General features: G+C 39.2%; 1 protein-coding gene across 5 annotated transcripts in view; it reads left to right on the top strand.

Annotated features, from left to right (window-relative positions):
- Nucleotides 1-23,318, top strand: part of Lgr4 (leucine rich repeat containing G protein-coupled receptor 4) — a 100,331-nt gene that overhangs the window by 46,897 nt on the left and 30,116 nt on the right. For 3 of the 5 annotated variants that reach the window (XM_052726122.1, XM_052726123.1, XM_052726126.1), the window contains exon 2: nt 8,379-8,450. In XM_052726122.1, coding sequence (XP_052582082.1) covers nt 8,379-8,450 — 72 coding nt within the window. Of the gene's footprint in view, nt 1-4,295; nt 4,351-7,861; nt 7,956-8,378; nt 8,451-23,318 lie in introns of those variants that run through there. The other 2 variants (XM_052726124.1, XM_052726125.1) reach the window with 2 other exon arrangements.

Consider the following 23,318-nt stretch of genomic DNA (forward strand, 5'->3'; position numbering starts at 1 on the left):
TCATCTATTGACACTACTGTTCTATTTTCTGTCTTTATAACTTCTCCCCCTTATATTGGTGTAATGAGTGTGAGATTCCTCTGCACCATTGCTTGCATCCCTAGTTCGTCCCATCCTGTGCTGGGTCACATTCCGTTGAATACACATGCATGGGATTTGTTGTGCATTTAGTGGTAAAAGATATTTGAGTTGTTTCCAGTTTTTTTGGCAGTGATATTATTCAGACCTAGGATGCTGTGCAATATGATCGTAAGTTTTTTCTTCAATTGTGTAAGAAACGACCAAGGTGCTTTCCAGAGCAGTTGTGCCTTTTGCAATAGCTCCGTAAGTGAATGGCGTTAGTTATTTCGCAGCCTCATCAGCGCTTGTCAGTTCTGATAGCTCTGTGGTATCGCACTTTGCATTTTCCTAGTAATTAATGCTAAATAATTTTTTGAAATGCTTACTCACATTTGTAAATCTTCTTTGGCTAAATAGCTGTTCAAAGATTTTTTTTTTTTTTTTTTTTTTTTGCCCATTTTAAAGTTGGGTTTGTTTTCCATCATTGATTTTGAGAATTTTTTCTGTATTGTGTTTCTGTAGGACCTTGGCAAGGCTTCAAGGCAGTAGATATTGATGTTCCTCATGTTTTACTAATAGGTCTTCTTAGTGTTTTTGTGTCTTTTAATATTTTAAAAATGGTAGTTCGCTTTTGCAGTGTTTATTTAATGAAAACATTCTGAATGGCATTAAAATGGAGGTTTTTAACCCACGATAGTGATGGTAAAATAAATTAAACGTTCTTCCTCTGTGATATGAAGAGTCACATGTTTTCAAGGTTTAAACCTGGCATTTTCTCAACCATGAGTGGGGAGAAAGATCTTATTCCTAGGATATTTCAGGACCTAGAGTAGAAGATGACTTTACAAGTTGCTAACTTTTCTCTCTGGTAATTAACACTTATTTTAAGTGTCAGTATGGTGATTGTGGGGAGTATTCCAAAGATACAGACTACAGAGAAATAAGTCTTCTTGAAACATCAGGGAAGAGGCTGGACAGCACAGAAGCCTTGTCTACCACTGCCCAAAGCTGTTTGCAGTAGAAATGCTGCACAGGCGTTAGAAGCATGTCTGTGTTAATAGCTGGTAGGATCCTAGGAGTGCCGGATAAAACAGGACAGAAGTCTGTAGAGCTGCAGCTAATTAAAATAGCATCTATGCAGTTCTGGCCCCATCTGCATCGTGAAGTCACAGTTCTTCATGGATATGTACTTATTCTTATTTTTGAAATGCAAGGATGCTATTTTTGCATATGTGAGGCTACACATCCATGTGTGTGTATGTAGATGCATGTGGAGATCAGGCTCTATTCCTCAGGAGGCACCAACTTCAGATTTTCAGGCAGGATATCTCATTGACCTGGAGTTCTCCAAGTAATCTAGGCTTGCTTGCCAACAAGCCCAGGGATCCTGCAGTCTGTGCCTCCTCAGCACTGGGATTACAAGTGTGGGAATACCACACGCAGCTATTTTTATTATTATTATCATCATCATCATCATCATCATCATCATCATCATCATTATTATTATTATTATGTTCAAATCAATAGTCTTTTTATTGTTGTTTTTTGATAGTTTTGTTCATACAGAATTTCATGTAGCATAGGCTGACCTTGAACTCCCTGTGTAGTCAAAGATAGCCCTTGATTACTGATTCTCCTACCTGAACTTCTGAAGCACTGTTTTGGTTTTATGGTGCCGGTGGTCAAACCCAGGGCTTTGTGCATGGTAAGCAGGTCTCTACCAAGTGAGCTGCATCCTACACTCAGCTTTAAATGTGGGTTATGGGGATTGAACTCAGGGCCTCATGTCTGTGTGCAAACACTACCTCCTAAACACAGCCCAATAATGCAATTTTTTAAAGTTAAGTTTATTTAATTGTTTAAATTATACCTTATATAAATTGCAAGTTAAGAACAGAGTGGGATGATGGATTTTAAAGCTAAAACTAAGTGTCAGCATATTATTTGATATGACAGCTTTACCATCCTAGCCTGATGTCTGCACATATGTACATAGTGGGAACTTTGTACCAATCTAGTGAATGGGTAACAAGTTTTTTCTTTTTTCTTTAATTGTAAAGAAAACCATTAGTGAACTTATTCCTTTTGGCTTTCAGTAGTGTGCTCATTCTGTGGTCTGTGGTGTATATAGGCTGCAGGGAAAAAACAAACAGAAAAATCGATGTATGTTAAGCTTTAGTATTTACAGACACTGAAAGATATTTTTAGCAGAAACATTTATTCATTTTGCAAATGAAAATACATATCAAGAGGTGAACATGCTTAAAACTATATGATAACTTTAAAAAAAGTCTGTCATGATACCCATAAAATATGGCATTGGTCTTATGTGGGTGTTGATAGTGTGGATGGTTTTATTTATATTTTATTTTTAAAAAACAGCATAGGTTACTTTTGTGATTATAAGAGGTGGGGAGAAAGATTGTTCTCCTGTAGATATTGAATAGTGTCAGAAAGGAAATTAAACTTGGTTAACCTTAATAGGAAACTGTTGCTGTGTGAGTCTTTTGGATGAGAGAAACTTTCTTTCCAAATGTTTACATTGGAGGCATTTTTAATAATTAAAAATGTTTATTTTATATCTATCTATCTATCTATCTATATATATATCTTGTGTGTGTGTGTGTGTGTGTGTGTGTGTGTGTGTGTGTGTGTGTGTGTGTATGTGTTGAGGTCAGGGACAACTTTATGAATTTGGTTCTCTCCTTCTCCCTTTATGTGGGTCCCAGAGATCAAACTTAGGCCACAATACTTGCATGACAGATGCCTTCAATTGCTAAGCCATTTTGCTGGCCTATGGCCCATGAAGAATTTTTCAAAGTTGCTTTTAGTTTGGGGTCATACTGTAGACATTTGTTATCTGGAAATTTGGACCTGCTATTTCTGGTTGATTACCAGAAACCCTGGAAAAGCTATTGGGAGACTATTAGTTTATCATAATCAACATGTACTATTTGAGTTAAGGAACACCATCAACCAGTTTTGTTGTTTGTGTGCGCACACACACACATACACACACCCACATACATACTCACACACACACACACACACACACACACACACACACACACACACACAGGAATACATTAAAAAACTGTGTTCCATAGAACCTGTGTGTGATTCAGTGACTTTTTTTTAAACTGTGGGGGAGTCTTGAGGTGTACAGTCAGCAACATCACAGTAGCAAGGCAGTTTTAAGTAGGACGTTTATTCAAATTGAGATAGCACATAGTCTGTTTAAAATTAAATAGTGCTGAGGCTGAAGTCCCAGACCCTTTGAGGCCACAGTGGCAGAGGCCACAGTCCTATACACATTGGCCACCAACCGACAGGTTAAGCTCCCTGTGAACCAGTTACGGAGATTTGCAAAGGTATCCGGGATGTGGAAACGTGAAGCAATGTAGATGCTTCAGCATTACTATGGGAGTTTTATGGGAGGGGAAAAAAAAGAAAAGACGAGAGTTTAACCATGTTAGCTTTGTCAGTTTCAATGAGAACAACTGCACCCTTTAAACAGTAATGTTGAAATCTGTGACTGCTGGTGTTTGGGTGTTCAAGTGTGGGGTTTTTTTAGTGAAATGCTGTACTGTTGTGTGTCTCATCTCTGTGGTGAAAAGTTGGGAGCATTGTGCTGTGTGGGTGGACAGTGTAGACTTGTGTTCTGTCTGTTATGAAAACAAAGATGTATAGAAAAGATTTTTCCCTCCACCCCGCCAGACTAAGTTTTAGATTCTATCTCTAGCGTTCTCACCAGACTGCTCAAAGTCATCCTAATCTTTTTGAGAGAGGATCTTGTTTTTTGTCCCACTGAAATTTTTCCCTTGAAAAAATAAAATTTCTTAAGAAGGGCGTGGCAGTCAGTGTTTGACCCTTAACTGGTTTTTGGTTTTCAGTGAAGTGTTTGATCTGATGAGCTCTACTAGAGTAAGATGTTTGACTCCTGATGTTTGGAGTTTTGTTGAACTTTTTGGATCAGCTTTCACTTCTGGGTGTTACTCTTCAGGGTCTCTTGTTCTCTTCTGTAAGGGTTTTTTTTTTCCCTGGGAGGGCACCAACCATGTGATGCTTCACCTCCTTTTCAGTCCTGTCTCAGTCTGCTGCATTCAGAGAACTCCCAGAAACAGTCGAAACAGATGGTGGGAAGATAATAGCGATCACGTGGTGAGCTTATGACATAGGATGACATTTTCTGATTTTTCACAGCAGTCTACATTTACATGCCTACTGCCTCCATTTTAACAACGAAGTAGCCAGATGTCAAAATCTCAACAGCCTGCCCAAGGTCGCACAGCAAGTATAGTACCCGTGAATCCCAGGCTTTTGGCCTTGGAAGCTGGTGCATTTCTAATCAGCAGCCTGGCTCTGAGGCCTTCTGTTCTGTTGAAATTGTCCTTCAGTGATGTTTCTGAGTAGCACTGACCTTGTATGACTTTCCTTTTGTCTTCCATGTTACATTTATTTTGGGGTAGGGAATTTTGGGAATCTAGAGTGGTGAATTACTAGGTTCAGTAACATGTAGCTCGTAGATTGAGCTGCTCAAGTCCATTTAAAGTTACTGACTGATTTGTGAGAGTGGCTTGTTGCTGAAGATTTCTTTCTTTACAATTCTTAAAAAAATTATTTATTTCTTATTTTGTGTGTGGAGGTATTCCCCCTGCATGTATGTCTACATACCACATGCGTGCCTGGTGACTGTGGAGGCTGGAAGAGGGTCATGGTCCCTGGCACTAGTTACAGATGATTATAAACCCTCTGTGTGAGTGTGAGGAATGGAACTCAGGTTCTCTGGAAAAGCTGCCAACGATCATTTTTAATCACTGATCCATCTCTTCAGCCCTAGTTGAAGATTTCTGAGTAGCTTTTTTTTTTCTTAACGTATTTTATGTGACTTTCATATATTTGTAATTGCTGGCTAGGGCTTCCACTTGTGAACAGTTACAGTGTAACTCATCAGCCAGCGTGCCTTCTAACCTCTTACTTCTGAAGTCTGTACAGCTTGGATTCTCTTGCTGATGTTGGTGATGTCAGGTCTAGAATCTACTCTTAGTAAGTAGTCTGTAGGTTGTTTATTGCCATTAGCTCTCATTATTTTAAATGGGTAGCCACCCACCTTCTACTCTGTAACCACAGGATTCCAGGGCTGCTCTGCAGATAGTATCTGTGGTCTACTCCTTTCAGCTCGTTTTACTTTATCCTTGATATTTGCTAACTGTAGCTCAGACAGTGTGAGAGAAAACGTTTATAAAAAAAGAGCCTCTTGCTAGGGTTGTGTGTGAAAAATCTCTTAGAATATTGGAAGTCTTGTTCCTGACCAAGGACTTAGAAACAAAACCTCCCGTGTGTTTAACATGCATTAGTTTGTAAATACAGAGTCTCACTAATTGCATTTACAGCTCACAGCAAACTACCTGCTGTGTCTTGCTTGTTACTTTGAGGGGGAAAAGTGAGAACACTGTGTGTGTGTGTGTGTGTGTGTGTGTGTGTGTGTGTGTGTGTGTGTTATAAAATGCTGAATGCTGAGAAGCATGTTAAACATGTTGAAATAAATGGTTTCTAATTACAATATGTGCCCCCCACCTTTGGCATGAGGTTAATTGGGTCCCTCCAGACCTTTTCTGATGAAGCAGTTCATTAGTTTTTCTGATACTGTGAGACTCACCTAAATTCAGGTATACCAACCTTAGTTTGGGGTGCTTCTGTGTAAAGTAATAAATCAATAATTTATTTCCCTTTTGTTAGAGTGGCTAAAAAGTAGCAAAAATGCATGACTTTGCAGAATCACTAGTTACTTGTATGAGATTATTGCTTTGCCTTTCAAATTAAAATCTGTATGTATTCTTAAGATTGGTTTTGGAAACGAAAAGGATGGTTTTGGTGGTTAAGACTCATGTGTTTCCAGCACAAGTCATTGAGTGGCTTTCTAAAGGAGAAGCTTTTACATTGTCTATCATGGTAAACTGTTCAGAAAAAAATCCGTAAGTGAGCTGTGTATATTCTCAATTAAAAAAAAAACATACTCCTCCATGATAAATAAACTTACAGCAAAAGGTGAAACATGAAACAATATAATTTTATGTAATAATAATATAATAAAGACTAGGAAGCTGCCCAAACTGATTAACTCAACTGCTTCATTTTACTGTTAAGCAGAGAGAGGCCCAGTATCAAATTGTGGTTGGGTATCAGTAGTCAGACTTGGGCCTTCCTTTTCTGTCCCCTATTTTGATAGTATTTCTCCAGTCTTTTGCCAAATTATTATTTTTTTAAATTTTAACTTTATGTGTATGGGTGTTTTACCTGCATATATACCTGTGCACCATTTGCATGCTTGGTTCCTGCAGAGGCCAGAAGAGGGCATTGGATCCTCTGGAACTGGAGTTACGGAGGGTTGTAAACTGCCGTGTGGGAGCTGGGAACTGAACCAGGGTCTCTGGAAGAGCACCAAGTGCTCTTTGCCACTGAGCCATCTCTCTAACACTTGCCAAAGTGTTTGTGAGAAAGGATCCTTCCCCTTTTCTCCCTGTTGATTGCTACCTTAGGTAGTATTGGGACCTGGGTTTAAAATATAATACTTCCTGGAGAAGGACCTAGTTTCTTCTAAGTTATCTTTAATAGGATTGAGTTGTTCTCAATGCTAGAAAAATTTGGAATGCTTGTGAGTCTGTATGGTAATAAGATTCACTTAAAGGGAAATTTCAAGCTATGAGAAATTTATGGGAGCTTTGACTCCTCAATTGTTGAGCTATTTATAGTTCTTTTTCTATTCAGTTTTTAAGCAGAAGTACACTGCCTAAGATACATTGATGACTATGCCAAGGTCTTCAGGGCATCATTCTCCTTCCATTCCTTTTGGTGCTGGGGCATGAACCTGGGGCCTTACACATGTTTAAATACACTCTGTCACTGAGGTTCCCACTAGCTCCTTCTTTCCTCATTTTTAACCTTGGTAGGATTCAGGCTTTGCTTTCTCTCTTGATTAGCCTTGAGGAGAGTTATAGGAATTAAATATTACACAGGAAGGCTGAGTTGGCAGTTAAAATCATAGAATGTACATTTTCTTCCTCTTGTTGGCCTTGGGGAGGTTATCTTACCCCAGAGTAAGCCTCAGTTTTTCAGTGAGCCAAGGGTGATTTTACGTGCGGTTTTACACCGAGAGCATGTGCTGCCTTTTTGCAGCTTCTGTTCCTGCTGGTTTTGTTCCTACTGTTGTTCCTGTCATTCCCAGTCCAGGACATTTTCCACAACTGACTTGGGAAAGGATAGGAAGAAAGGGTTGCGATTCCCATTTCTGAATTTTGGCAAGAGGAAAGATGGGGCAGAGTGACTCCTGTACTGGGGGATTGAAAGTGTCTTACTTTGAAAAGACTTTGTCTGGGTGAATTGATGACAGCTGGACCTTAGATTAAACATGATTTTTCTAATGCCTCTGCCTACCAGTTCTTACAGTCCCAACAACGGAACTGTTTTGTGCTTGAACTTTATGGTGATTTTGGCATTAGAGGGACCCAAGGGCTCAGTTACTTCATTTACCTCCAGATAAGAGACAGAGGAAGCTGAGAGAGTTGCCCAGTTGGCCCAGTGCATGCCAGGACTTTCCCTCAGAAGACTGTTAATATGTCTTTCACATTGTTGATATCAAGTGGAGTATGGAAGAGAAAGTCAATTCAAAGACAGCTGCCAGGGAAGAGGGGAATGATTAATAAAGTATGTTTTAACCGGTTAATTGTTGAGTTACCCTGTTGAGTGAGTTCCCTCCTTTCTAAACTGACTACATACCTATCATGTATGCACTTGTTTCTAGCCTACATCTGCTCATAGGCTAAAAATGAAATCCTCTGACAACTCTCACCTGGAGGACTTTCATAGTTTTTAAAGAACATCTGACTGGGATGGAGGTAGGATTTGCTTTCATTGCCCTTGATTGTAATCCGGAAGCCATTTCCATCCGCAGATCTATGTGATCTAGTCTTGGAGTGTGTTTGCCTATTTTGGTGAGGTATAGGGCTTTGACTATCCTTGCTAGTCAAGGACACTGGAAACCTATACCAGCCCATTTGTTCTAGGTAGTTTGAAGCTTTTTTTTTTTTTTTTTTCTAAACAATACCTAAAGGAGGGTATTTCCAGGACCGGGGTATGTTTCTAAATCATGAGACATAATTCATAGTGAAAGAGTTAACTTTTCTAAGTATTTCATTCTAAAATCAGATCATGACTGTTCCCCTTTGTCTTGTACGCTCATGTAATTTGTTTTCTGTTGGCTTAGCAGTTGATGACAACCACTACTTAGCTAACCTTGTTCCTAACTTCATGTTTTGCAGGGATATCAGTATGAACAATATCACCCAGTTACCAGAAGATGCGTTTAAGAACTTCCCTTTTCTAGAGGAGCTGTAAGTACTACTTTGAGCATTGTGTATCCGTGTGTTTTCTACTCTTTCTTTTTGTACACGTGTAATTTCTTCTCCTTTTTGGAACCTCTTTCTATGGAGAGAGCCCAATGTTTCCGGTCTGAGAACTTCTCAGAGCTTAGTTTCAGTGAGCTTTGTGCAGGGGAGTCATGTTTGGGAGTTGGGGGAGAACAAACTTGCTTTTTAAGCAGTATAATTACTGAAGTTATTTTTGAAAGCCAGAACTAAAAACTGCTACTTCCATAAGACATTTCCCCCCCTGCAATTATTATAACCATGATTGCCGCAGTGACACAAGCTAATTACAGTGTGATCCTGAGATAACATGGCTCCTGCATAATTACCGTTGTTGCCAAAGGAGTTGCTGTATGGGTAACAGAACCAGGAGAAATAACACAAGGTGTTCCAGGGTCTTGAATCAACAGACCACTTTGCCAGTAAGTGAACAGCAAGCAGGAAACTGATAATAAAGCTCTTTGGCCATTTGCACATGACCTTTTGGGGGTAAAAGTGTGTGACAGCAGCCCGCTACGACTCCTAGAGCACTTTTAAGAACAATTTCTGTATTTGTCATTTGCATTGTGAATAGGAAACTATGCATTATATTTTTGGAATCCTGGTGGAAAGTAAAATTAGAGTCAGTTAATATAAGCCCCAGTTCAGGGATTATGTGGTATGGGGTGGTAGAAAGGTTACAGTTCGATACTGTGAGCATCAAAAAGACACAGGCCTGAAGGGATCTAAATTTCCATTATACATCATGTCTGTCTGTCTCTCTCTTTCTCTCTCTCTCTCTCTCTCTCTCTCTCTCTCTCTCTCTCTCTCTCTCTCTCTCTGTGTTGAATAATAGAGCCAAGTCAGTGAGGCTGCCTCTCCTAGATCAGCCCCTCCCTTACAGCATAGAGTCAGAGTCCAGTAAGACCCAGATTGTGTTCCTACCTCATTGAAATAGCAGTTTAAAGACTTAATCAAATTAAAGAGAATTTTTTTCTTCCCACACTGCTTAGTTGGACTCAATGCTTTCACTGCAAAAGTTGAACAGAGATTATTTGTTACAAGATTGAAAATTGGATCAAATTACTTAGACTCTCTCTGATTGCTGTCTTTGACTATAAGGTGTAATTAATAATAATCCCTCCTTTGTATTATTCTGGTACATACAAAATATATATCTTAAATGTTTATTATGGCATATGATACAGAATGTTATATAAATGCTAGCTAGTATTTTATCATTTTTAAAGTGAATAAAGAGCAAATTATGTTCAGGTAAAAGGATTTAAGAGTATGGTGTATATGGTGTGTTTTATTTATGCCTTTTTATGTAATGAATATTAGTTGCCTCTAAATAATGTTGTTTGAGCTAATTGCATTTGAAGTCTCTATCTTCACCACTATAATCAATCTTTAAGGTACTTTTCTGCTTCCATTTTTTTTTTTTTCACATGTAGTTTTACACTTCAGGATTAGGATCTCTTTACAGAAGTACTCATGTAATCAAAGAACATTCACAAGTGGTTGCTCAGCCATTGTATAGCCACTGTGGGATATATGATGTACCAGACAGGAAATGGAGAAGCTTCCCCACTCTGGAGGGGGCTGCTGTATGCAGACCACATTTGTTGATGCCTGCAATTACCAGTTACACTTTTAAGGATTTTGGAGTGAGAACCTGGCCAATCCCTGCTTTGTGAAATTTCACATCTTGGATTTCTTAACATCTCAAATGACTAAGCGTTTGTGAACCTCTTGAGCTCTATCAACTGAGAGTTTTAATTGGAGCCAAATTGAGTTTGATTGGTAGTTCTTTGTAGCAAGGTCATGTTCTCTCTCTATTCCACTGTCACAAGAATGAAGCCTATCAAATCAAGCTGTTATACCCACTCTGGATACTGTATAGGATTAAAAAAAAAAATCAGTTAGGAGCTGAAAGTTATTTACAAAGAATATTTCAGAAATATTTAATACTCTGGCAATAGTTTAGGCATTCAAGAAAATTTATTTTCCAGGTTAATATAAACATTAAAAAGCTTAATTTTTGCTTTTTAAAACAATGTAGTTGATTTTAACATTCCAAAACGATGTGGCCTTGACTATTGTAATGTTTCATAAACAGCATAATCATTTGTTCAAAAGTCATCTGGAAATGATTTAAGAGTGATTGTGAAGCTGAGTGCCCTAAGTAGAAATGAGTGACTTGCCCAGAGTTTTTTCCATGTTAGTTAATGAGGTGTTCCTTATAACATATGACTGGCTTTGGCCAAATTTCACATAGGGATCTGGAATGTTTAGAATATGGGGTATTTAGAGTATTGACTTTCCAACGATATAGAAGAAATGTTTGAAGATATTTGCACATCCACTTGTTCTTTCAACAAACATTCAGTCCTGTTACTTGCTAGTCTTTGGGCTTATTAGGAAAATAGACACAAGCATAGTTCTGGGGGTAGCTGACAGCATCCCTAGAGTTATATTGTTTGACACCATACTAGTTAGAAGCAGGTGGCCATTTAAATTAAGATATGAATGAAAGTAAAAAATTCAGCTCCTTAGCTGAACTAGCTACATTTCACACAGGTTGTTTATTTTTTGTAGTGCTGGTGACTGAACCCAAGGCTTCATACATGCTGTACAAATGTTCTGCACAGAATCACATTGCCAGCCCTGAACGACCACATTTTAGTGTCAGTAGTAACTTACGCTTAGTGAGTACCATATAAGCAGACATAGATAATCTCCATCAATTGCAGGAAATTCTGTTGGACAAAGTTGATCTAATTTTCAGAGTGAACGAAGCTAACAGTTTGTACATTGTGCTGAGGAAGTGTATAGGGTGAGTGGAAGCCAAAAGCACTAGATTTACTTGAGACTCTAGAATGCGGGAAGCTTCTTTGCTTCCTATAATCATTTCCATTGAGTTTTGTAGTTGTGGGAAGAGGCCAGATGAAGATAGGTAGAAAGGATACCTTGTAAGAACTTCATAGAATGTGGAGTGGTATGGAGGTAGAAACTTCAGAGGAATTTGGTATGTGAAGTGATTTGTTAGGACAGGATTAGATGGTGATTCTAAAGACATTTCTCAGATTATGCCCATATCATGAAATGCTTTGAACCAAGCTGGGGTGTGTGTGGTGTGGGGGGGTGGGGGTTAAATGCTTCCCCAAAAAGTTTGGTTTGATGGGTTCATCAGGAGGAGACTAGGATTTTTAGATGCCACTTACTAAGACTAGAGACACTGGCAAGCCAGTCTGCTTGGGACCTAAACAATTAAGTTTTATAAACATAGAGTGGAGAATAGGACACAGGTAAAGCCTTTCATTGTGCTTAAGTCCTTCCTCAGTGCTACAAGAAAGTGAGCTTTATAAAGGCAGGAGCTGAGCTGAAAGTGTTCTGGGTGTTACTCAAGTTCATGAGTCTGATGTTTTGTTGTTCTGGGTCCCAAAATCTGGCCTTCACAGCCCTGTTCTTTTTTAATCACTGAAGAATGTTTACTTACTCTTAGAGAACTATTCCATCCAACCTTTTCTATATGGATTAGATATTTTAGATAATATTGTTGCCAGTTATTTTCACACTTAATTTACTTTTGAAAGCTTTATAGCTCATAAAGATTATTACTCAGTAATATTCTCCTCTAGATTCTGGCCCTAAATTCAGCAGATGGATGGTTCTCAGGACTCTCAATTTTTGTATCTCATCTTCCTAGTCTTTAAAATGAGAATTCTCACAGGACTCCTGTAAAAAGAATATCGAACAACTTGTAAAAGTATTCCATGTGAAATAGGAAATTTCAATAGTTACTGTAAGCATGTCTGTCTCTTTATTGAAAAATTTGGAGGAGAGGTAGGTTTGCTTGGAGGAAGGAATTGGAGTAGGTTAGTATGTCAGTTAGCAATATTCAAAGAAAGCTGGGGTTCTGGGAAAGCGTTCATGCAGCAGTGTCAGGATCTATATTGCCTGATACTGTCTGTAAAGCCACAAATGCTTCTGATTCCCTTGGACTTGTCAGGGCATTGGTAGCCATTTGGGGAATGGTTGAAATTTAGAGTTGTTAAAATGATTTAGTTAGAAACAGCAGGAACAATACCAACTACTTTTCCACAGGCTGTCACTGAAAAATCCCTGTAGATACTACAGGGATGTAGCAACAGCAGTTAAAGTCACTGCCAGCACTGGCACTCAGTCAGTTATTATTGAATACACTCTGTGACTAAGATAATCCGGTCATTTCCAAATACTTTGACTCTGAAGGCTTCATGATACTAAAGTGAAGGTTAGGACTTTGAGTCCCAATTCATTGTTACCTGTTTTGTTTAATTTGTTCAGTAGTAAATGGAACCACTACTTTAAAAAAGGGGTAAACAATTCCAACAAGGATGGGTAATTAAATACAGAGTATTTAACCACAGCAAGATTTTCACCTTTCTGAAACCTCCATGTTCTCATCCATAATCCACAAAAATATGTTGTTTCTTCATAGGACCTTGAGAGCACTAGTTAAGTTTTTAGCATATAATAAGCCTACAATCAGTGTAGTCTGCCATTATTATTTCTGTTTTACCCTGCAGTAATTGCCTTTTACTAAGATTGAACAATTTTAGTTATTTTTATAAAGGGTTTCAGGTAGAGACTATGAAAAAATAGTTTGAGAAATTTCAAATGAATTATTGTCAAATAGTCTCACTATGTGGTTCACAGGTGAAGTTAGTAACTGGCTAGTGTTCTCTTTTGGTATTGTACTCAGAACTTACCTTTGCTTCCCAACTTCACATTTACCTCCTTAATGAAACCTTCCAGATAAGCTCTGGTGACGGCAGGAACATCCCAGATAAAGCAGAGCTTGTCCTCGATTGCCTGGTGATAGACTCAGTTCTTTGGTAGCATTTCCTTGTTTCCCTTTGCACTACTCTAGTAGGAGGTCCATTCATGAAGATCACCACCCTAGCATTTGCATAGTGAGCCCAAGAAGCCTCATTACCTGTCTGATTCTTACTGTGTTCTACAATGAGTCATGGGGAGAACTCTCAGACCAGAAAGTAAAGCTGACAAGGGAGGAATGGGGAAGGGAGCTTGCACTAACTAGGACCTAATAGTTATAGGATAGGTCCTTTTAGAATGTTGTTCTCTTGCTTTTGTTTTAGCCCATAAAACTCTTTGAGGAGGTTGAGTTTTTCCTCACAGAAGCACCTTGCTAGGTGACAGAATTCATTAGTAGTGGAGCCTGCTATGGGTCATTGGACTGGTTATGTCTCCTGTACAAGTGGGAAGGCCAAGGAAAGACTTAGTACACCATTTGCTAATTCAATAACCCGTTGTCAACTAAAACACTGTGTTCGGCACTGGGTTAAATGAGATTCTTGGCTTCAAGGGAAAGGAATAGTATATTCCAGCTACAAGAGTTCAAAGGAAAAGGGAAATTACATTTAGCACGAAAGATTAAAGAAGACCTCATCAAAGAGCTGCCATTTCTGGAGAGCCTTGAGGGATGGAGGGAGTTATTTATGAGGAGATAGGAAAAGAAGCTCAGGTAGAGAAAGGGAGACTGGGATGGGGAGTGCAAATGTTAGGTGGAGTAGTGCTGAGTTACTGAAAGCAACCAGGGAAGAGAAACTTAGTGAGGCATTTGGAGCCAGACTGAGGACCTTTCTTGGTAGACAGAGGAGTTCTTGAGTGGCCATTGTTGTTTTTTTGAGCCAGGGACTGGTTCCATCAGATAGGGTCTTCTATCAATATAATTTCATAGCAGAGAGCTTAGAATTGAGAGAGGTCGGGAAGAGAGGGAGATAATGGAACTAGCTAACTGTTAAGGTGTAAGTGACAGTTTTCAGAGTTTGTGTTAGCGTGGAGGTATATGCCTTTAATGCCAACATTCAGGATGCAGGGGCAGGCAGATCTCTCTGAATTCACAGCCAGCCTGCTCTACACTGTGAGTTCTGGGCTACATAGAGAGACCCTGTCTAAAAAGTGAGTGATTGTGATTGTGTGTGTGTGTGTGTGTGTGTGTGTGTGTGTGTGTGTGTGTGTGTGTGTGTAAATCTGAATTAGGGCAGATGAGAGGCAAAATAGAGTCAAGGCTGTGCCTGATGAGGCAATATCAATAGTACTTCATTTTAGTATTTCCAGGAGTTATTAGAATTAGAGACAGTGTGAAAAGAAATTGTTCCAGAAGAGAAAATATCAAATTTAGTTTCAAGTAAGCATGTTGAGTTACATAGAATATAGGAGAATCTAGAATAGAGAATCATTAGTGTAGAGTTGAGAGGCTTTTATGTTGAGGTGATTAATGGAAACTTGAGAGTGTAAAAGCTTGCCAAGGGATAGAGGGCAGAAGAAAGGGAAGGGAAGAGGGCCAAAGACAGCTCCTTGGGAAACACTTGAATCAAGGTGTGGGAAGAAGACATGTGCCAGATGAGAACTGGGGCAGAACTCTTCCCCAGGAACTGTGGAAGAAGAGGTTTCTATAACAAAACAAGGAATCAGCTTTGACGTGCTAGAGAGAGATGCCTGTAGCCAGACGCTGAAAAATGATTTCAGTTAAAGTAGCTTTACAGTTGTTTCAGTAGAGTGGTGGCAGTGCCATTTGGGGAAAGGAGTTCATTAAGAAACAGGTGTTTGGGGACTGTTAGTAGATAGTTTCCGGGTTTGGGGGAGTGAATAAAGCTTTTAATGTCGTCTGTATGTTAGAGTTCACTGGGTTTAAGACACAAGTACAGCTGAGGCACGGTTGAGCGTTGCTCCCTGGAGAACAGAAATGTCTAAAGGTGGAGTTGCTTCAGCTGGCTTTGGACCTTGAGACTTAAAATGTTAGGAGAGTTTTCACATGTTCTGTGTTGTTCAGTTTTGATTCTCTACTTTTGTGTTTTGGCTCTTTTCCTGTTGTAAATATCCTGTCTCCATAGAGTGGGGACTATAACTCCTTCAACAGTCCCAGGTGTACCTCTGCATCCTAAAATCCCACATGAATATCTGAAGGACTCCATGCTGCTTTGAGCAGAGACCTGGGAGGACTTTGCCTCCCTTGCCTCTTCTTAAAACATCCATTCTTTTTGATGGTATAGTCTAACCTGATTCATCAGTCCATCCCTAGTAGAACTATTTAGACCGTGGAAATGGTCCCCCAAAGCGAGCAGAAGAAGCAGGAAGGAAGATATGCTGGGCAGAAAGAAACCATGGATATCTCTGCCTTCTAAAAACCAGCTACTAGACACAACTGCAGGAAATGTTTCTTTAATGGATCAATCTGAAATGAACCAAGAATTGTTGGAGAATACTCCATTTAAATAGGAAATAATATTAATTTAGCTATTTTCATTAAACTAAACTTTGTTGTGACTGCTTCATAGCTCATGAATAGAGATGATGCAAATGTGATGTAGTCTGACTTTGGGGTTAGGAAATCAGAATTTAATAGAGAGCTAGAAGAAATCAAACTTGGGAACTCTAAGCAGTTCACTGGTGAAGTGATACAGGATATAGAAATTGTAGAGACATACATAAAAGCACAGTTTGTTGGTTCTGTTATGTATTTTTATCAATGATGGTTATTGGTTCTTTGTCTGAATATAATAGTGATTACAAAAATATATTTGATTTTCTATTAGCATAATTAAGTTTTCCAACAAGGCAATAAGCTGATCCATTTCTTCTATTTATCGTCTACTATTACATGAGCCATGCTTATTCAATATAATATCAATAATACTGTATTCCATTATAGGAAGTTTGGCTCAGCACTTGAACTTTGCCCTCTCTGTTCACCATCAGTTGCTTTGGGCGCTATCTGTACCTTGAAGATGGTCATGTTGGAGGTGCTGCAAATATTTGAACTGAACATATATATGGATATGAAACTATAAAGTATGAAACAACTTGACAAAAGCTAGATTTTCAAAACTGATTATAAAATTAATGAAAACTCAGTGTTGAAAACATGGGCATATGGAAAGATACAGAGAAGAAAGGAAGACTAACCAATCATTATCTCACCCCTGAGAGATACCCGTTGTTGATATTTTGTTATGTATCATAGAGTTTTTTAATACATTCATATACTTTTAAAAATAAAATCTTACTATTTATACTCATTTGTCATAATACTAACATACTGATAGATCTAAGTTTTACCACTAATGAATATATAGTATATTTTCTTCTCAATACTTCACATTTTATGTAACCAATTTCCTACTGTTCTGGTGCTTATCTATTGTTATAAATAATTTTAGAAACCCTTTTACCTAGTTTTTGTGTATTTAATGTACTGTCCTTTAAAATATTTTAATATATTTGCATGCACACACATACACAGAAGAGGGTATCAGGTCAATTGGAACTGGAGTTAGAGGTGGTTGTGAGCCTCCTGATATGAGTGATGGGAACCAAATTCAGGTCCTCTATGAGAGCAGCAGGTGCTCTTAACTACAGAGCCATCCCTAGCCCCTTCATGTACTATCCTTAATTGTGCTGTTTTTATTACAGCCTGGCATGCTCTTTTCCTAAATTTCTTGAATTGGAATTATATTTGACTGTAGTGGAAAGTTCCAGATAACAGTGACTTCAAGACATAATGCTTTTTTTTATTTGCATGCATCTGAAATCTGCAGCCTAGCAACCAGGAGCTGCTATTAAAAATCACAAAGTTAGCAGAGATGTAGAGGTTAGCTTTCTAGTCTGCAGTTCTGTGCTTATAGTGTTCACATCCAGATCATGTAGCTCCTGGAACTGTAGTCATCAACATTCACCTCTCAGAGTAGGAGGGAGGGAGAAAGGGGGGTTAGTAATGTCCCATTAGGTCACTTCTTTTAAGAAGCCACCTTGAGTGTATCATACAGTGCTTCTGACATTTCACTGGCTAGTACTTAGTGACATGGGTTTTTAACAGGGAATGCTGGCAAATGAGAGCTCAGATACTTGGACTCAAGTCAGGATTCTGTTACTAGGTAAGAAAGGAAAAATGTTTATTGGCAATGCAGTTAGTCAAAGCAACTTCTGACTGCAAGCAACAGAGCTCACTTTCCTATTTAAACAGTAGGAGACGAATTCTTATAGTAGAGGAATGGCTCTCGATCTGAGCCGTTCGATGCAGTTCATTCTGAGCGCTCTTTGCTTTGTACAGCTTTCCCTGCCTTCCTTTCCCAGACTGCCCTGGAATTCCACTCCTCACACACCACTTTGTGTGTCTTGCCATTTTGTGACCCAGGTAAGTCAGATAGTCAGTTTGTACTGTGCACTCTGACTTTTTTTTTTTTCCCAAAGGCAGGGCACTCTGTCTTACTTCTGTATGACTCATGGTGACAATGACCACATTTTAAAATTCATCTTTATTCACTTATTACTCCTGTGTGCACGAATATGTAATGTGCATATGTGAGTATGGGTGTGTATTTCATGGCTCACATTTGGAGGTCAGAAAACTATACTTGGGAACCAGTTCTGTCCTACCACCATGGGATCCAGGGATTGAATTCAGAGCATCAGGCTTGGCAGCAAGTGCTTTTACACTCTGAGTCATCGTGTTGGCTCAGTAATTGTATTTTTTTAACTTAAAGTTGGGGGAGAATTTAAGAAAAAGAATTCTCATTTTGAATTTATTGATGCAAGAAATTTTGTCAGCACAGATAGAAATTAAATTCTGCTGAAGCTCATGATTGATAGACTTGTCACTACTTAAAAGAAATGAAATGAGAAACAACTGAGAAAACACAGTGCTTCTTTGGCTATCCAGTAGTAGAAGTGCAGTAAGTACCTGCTGGTTGATGTTAGGTATATAAATAGTTTTAATGCTGTATTATATTATTTCCTCACATGGGTGAGTAGCCTATGTACTTATCATCAAAAGGTAAATGATTAGATGGTTAGAATAGCTTTGCTCATAATAATAACCATTGCCACGGTTCTTACTGATTTACCTCTAAACTACAGTCTGTTGTAGATGAAAGTGGGGAAGTGGGAGACACAAAAGGCCAATTTGGCACAGGTGGAACTTAAACTCTAGTTAAATAAAGTTCTTTCGTGTGTGGAAGAGTACTAGATGGCCTTCATACCAAGTTTTAGCAGGGATGTAATTATTTTTGTTATAGATTACTTCAGTGTATAGCTCTGTGTGTGAGAGACAGAGAGAAAGAGAATTTCTTCCTTCTTGCAAAGACAAACTATTTTAAAAAAGATCTAAATATGTATATGTTCTTAAAACGTTGCATTTTTACACATGCTTTGTTTGTTTGTTTCCTTGCTTTTTGTGATAGGGTCTCATTACAGAACCTGAGATGCCCTACCAAGTACTTGTTTATTCCAAGCTCATCTGAAACTTGTTATTCTTTTGCCTCAGCTTCTCGAGGGCTGGGTGTCATGAGCCACCACTTCTAGCTTATACATACACGCATACACACACACACACACACACATATACTTTCTATATACATATTTTATATACATATATACACCACCTCCAGCTTTTATATATATACACATATATACATGTTTTTAATAGTTGCATGAAGATAAAATCCTTCCTGAAGATGTGAAAAATGGGGATAACAGAGCTAGAGATGTTGCTCAGCATGCCCAAGGCCCTGGGTTTAAGCCCCGGCACTGGGATTGGGGTGGGTAAAGAAGAAAAAGCAATAGGGAAGTAAGCCAGGCATGGTTAGTGGACTTCAGAGTACTTTGATCTACTGTATCAAATGAGGTTTAACCCTGGTAGAAAGAAGGTCCCAAGGGATCTAGAAAGAATGCTGCTTAATTATTGGCCTTTTTTGTCCACTACAAAAGTATTTCTTTCTTGTGGCTCTCTTGAAGTTAGTGGTAGAAAACACCAAAGAGCAATGTTGGGCTTGTGGGATTCACATTGTTTTCTAGGATTTGCGTTATTTAACAGTCCTGTAGGACATTGGGCTGGGCATGTCAGGGGCAGATGCTCAAGTTCTCTATTTGTTAAAAGAGGAGCCACTGGTGATAAATTGTTGAGGTTATCAAGGTGCTTTAAGGGCCACTGTAATCAGATAATAAAAAGGACTAAAGGAGTCTTCAACTTTCATTGTCTGTTTTGAGACCAGATAGCCTAAAGGGAACCAGCAAACCCCTTGAGGTTTTTTATTTTTTATTTTTAGAAGCCCCATAGTTCTGAATACACTGTCAGAGCTTCACATGTAAATTAATATATAGTTTAGGATTAATAATAGAAATATGTTTTATGCTGTTGAAAATGGTTGCTAGCATTTTACCTCCTGTTTTCAAATAATGTCTGGAAGAGTGACACTCACCTCCTGTCAGACACTTTCTGGTGGCCATGCTTGCCTAGTTCAGTCTTGACTTAGAACAGTCTTCTCTACAGGAAGCATCACAGGCTGATGGCTTAGTCTATTGTACTTTGTAAGCAGTATGACTGACACTGGCCATCTGCCCACTTGAGGGAATCAATGGCATTACAGGGGAGGCAGCCTGGACATGTTTGGGGATGAGCTGTAATATTTTCTTTTGCTTGGCTTCAAAGGTTGTGTAGAGAGAAGCAATGGAGCAGGAGAGACGCCATTGTTGAGGGCCAAAAAGTGTTGATCAGACCAAGGGGCAGTACTGTGATACTTTTCAGTAAACATTTCACAGGAGCACAGCAACAGGCCATCTTGTAATCACCTGCAGAATGAAGGTGAGAGACAAGAGTGGATGGCAAGCTGTGCAGCCTACTTCTCACCTCCCCACAGTATGAGAAGGGCTGTCTTTATAAAGCTCTCTTGTTTGTTCAGTGAACATGTTTCCTGCCCCCCTGTAGCTAAAGTTTTCCTGCCTGGCCCACAGTCAGGACAAATCTCTATCACCTGCCAGTCCCACAGCCGCTCAGACCCGACCAAGTAAACACAGAGACTTATATTGGTTACAAACTATATGGCCGTGGCAGGCTTCTTGCTAACTGTTCTTACAGCTTAAATTAATCCATTTCCATTAATCTATACCTTGCCACGTGGCTCGTGGCTTACCGGCATCTTCACATGCTGTTTCTCATCGTGGCGGCTGGCAGTGTCTCTCTGACTCAGCCTTCCACTTCCCAGCTTTATTCTCCTCCTTGTCCTGCCTATACTTTCTGCCTAGCCAATGGCCAATCAGTGTTTTATTTATTGACTAATCAGCAACACATTTGCCATACAGAACATCCCACAGCACCCCTACCCCCATAGTTGCTGTGGTATCCCTGTCCCTTCTTCACCCCATGTCTCCTCAGAACAGCTGCTAGAAGACTTCAGGCATATTCCCCTCAACTCAGTAAATATCGAATCAGTGTACAGATTGTAGTCTTTATTCTCCTAAATCCTGACTAGAATTCTAGCCACCATGAAATTTATATAATGGCCCTAATGCAGGGTTTTTGTACAAATAACACCAGTTAGTTTACTCTGTATTTCACAGTTGCCCCTCTCCTTTTCTTTAAAAAAATATTATCTATGTAAAAAAAATTTATGTGTATGTGTGTATAACTGAGTGTGTATATGTGCACCACATGCGTGCAAGAACCTGTGGTGGTCAAAGAGGCATTGAATCACCCAGAACTGGAGTTCATAGGTAAGTGTGAGCTGTCATGTGGGTGCTAGGACCTAAACTTGAGTCCTCTGCAAGAGCTGTGAGTGCCCTTAACTGCTAAGCTATCGCTATAGCCTCAACCTCTCCTATCTGTTTCAGTGAAGAAATTCCAATCACTTGGGTGCGTTGCATGAAGGTATCAAGCCTCAGGCCTACATTTCCTTCTGACATGTGACTGGCTTATTCATATCCATCATTCACCCATTTCCCATGTTCAACCTACATTATTTCTGTTCTCTTTTCTGGCAAATGGAAGTTTTATGTAGTATATTCATTAAGAGTAGATAACATCTTTGAGAACTCTTATGCCCCCTCTAAGGAGCTCCTAATATGAATCCATGGTGCTTATGAATAATAAACATAAAACTGATTCATAAGGACATTCATACTGCACCACTTGGCCCCTGTTCCCTGGAATGGCTCCAGATGTATTGGGAGAGCATAAGCCTAGAGAACTGATGTCTCCCTACCATCAGCTCTTCCTCTTCTCTTCTCTCACTCTCTCTCTCCCTGCTTTCTTTGCTTCTGAGACTCTTGTAGTAAACAGGGTAAATAAGACCTGCCCTGAGGTAGACTGTTTGAGGTCACTATTTGAGGTGCTGTTGGACTTGTTTCAATTCTTCGTGTTTGTGTACACAGTACAGTGAGTTGAGATACTACTGTTGACCTGTGAACTGGTCTTTCCAACTTTTAGCTCCTCTTTAGTACTTGTAGCATATAATAAGGGAGGTGATAGTTGTCCTGGCACCTGCTACCTTAAAGTCTAGCCAAGTACTTCTTTCCTGTGAAAAGTATGAAGGAGATTGAGGGAGTAGAAATGAAAGAACAGAAAAGGAAAGATAATCAGGTAGCTTTCCAAATTTTTTAAGAACCAATATTATATTTTCCGATTCTTATATTGGGCCTTAGTTGAGGTATTACAGCATATGTGCCATATGCGTGCTCTAGTGCAAGAATATAAAACTAATGTGATTTAGTCCCCACTCATAAGGAACATCATAATGCCATAGAGGTGGGGGAGGTGAATAGTATCTAGAGGTAAACTAAGATGCACCAGTGATAAAGTTTTATTTAAGACTCCTGTGGAACCCCACAGGAAGGTGATGTTAAGTGGTTTCATACTGCTAATACTCAACTCAAGCAGTCAACATGATTCCAGTTGGCAGAGGTTGGAACATGGGGGTATTACAGGTGAAGAAAAATGGTGTGAGTGATGAGTTGTATAGGGAAACCCTGGTGTGTTTGGATGTGTAACAAGTGCTAAATTATAGGAAATAAGAACAGTGGATTAAGATGTAAAAGAAGAAAGTTATGTTGAAAGTCTGGCAAATTCAGCAGGGGAGGCTTTGAGAAATTTATTAGAATTGTACATTTAAAGATTTAAATCTCATAGTATTGCATATTTTTAAAATATTCATTTTATGTGTTTGCCCACATGTATATATGTGCACCACATGTCTTCGTAGTGGTAAAAGCCAGAGATGGAGTCAGATCCCCTGTAATGAGTTATGGATGGGTGGTTGTGGACCACCATGTGGGTGCTGGGAACTGAACCCAGGTCATCTGAAAGAGCAACATGTGCTCTTAACTGTTGTCATCTCACTAGCTCCCTTCCAGTATTATAATTAAGTAGGGTGAGGCAGAAGTCTTGAGGAAGTTCATGGCGACAATCCAGATAAATAATAATGAGAGCCTAAACTCATACAACAGAAAGATTGGGAGTACGTGGCTTGAAACCTTGTAGAGCTATTCTCTCTATCTTGGTAGCCAGAAGCTACTGGGCTCACAAGTGAGAGACATGATGCCTGGGACTGTAAACATCGATTTGCAGAAAAGTATGCCACATCTACCCTCTCTACCCTCACCTTGAGATTTCCTTAGAAATTAATAGCCATTGAGGAGTATACTAATAATAAAGTTATTTTTGTGGGATAAAAATTATAAATATCCTTGTTTAATGAATTGAGAAGGTTTTCTGAGACCTGCAGCGAGACTCCCAAAGTTGCCTCTAAGACAACTGTTGTCTGTGGCACAGAAGTACAAACCCAGGCATGGAATGGGAAGTCACTGGTCTTTGCTAAGACATCTTTGGTTATAATTCTTCCTCTGTATCAGCCACCTCAGTTTTACTGGAAAGTTACTAAAACAAACAAAAATGGTAATAGACCGCTCTAAACTCTGCATAGTTCTAGTAAAAGTCCCTATACATGGGCGCTGAGGGGTCCCTTTCTCATCTCCTCCCCTCTGGGCATCTTTGGCTTCAAGAAGCATGTACTGTTA

This window comes from Peromyscus californicus, unplaced genomic scaffold, assembly GCF_007827085.1.
Source record: "Peromyscus californicus insignis strain IS unplaced genomic scaffold, ASM782708v3 Scaffold_7__1_contigs__length_154581171, whole genome shotgun sequence".
Lineage (NCBI taxonomy): Eukaryota > Metazoa > Chordata > Mammalia > Rodentia > Cricetidae > Peromyscus > Peromyscus californicus.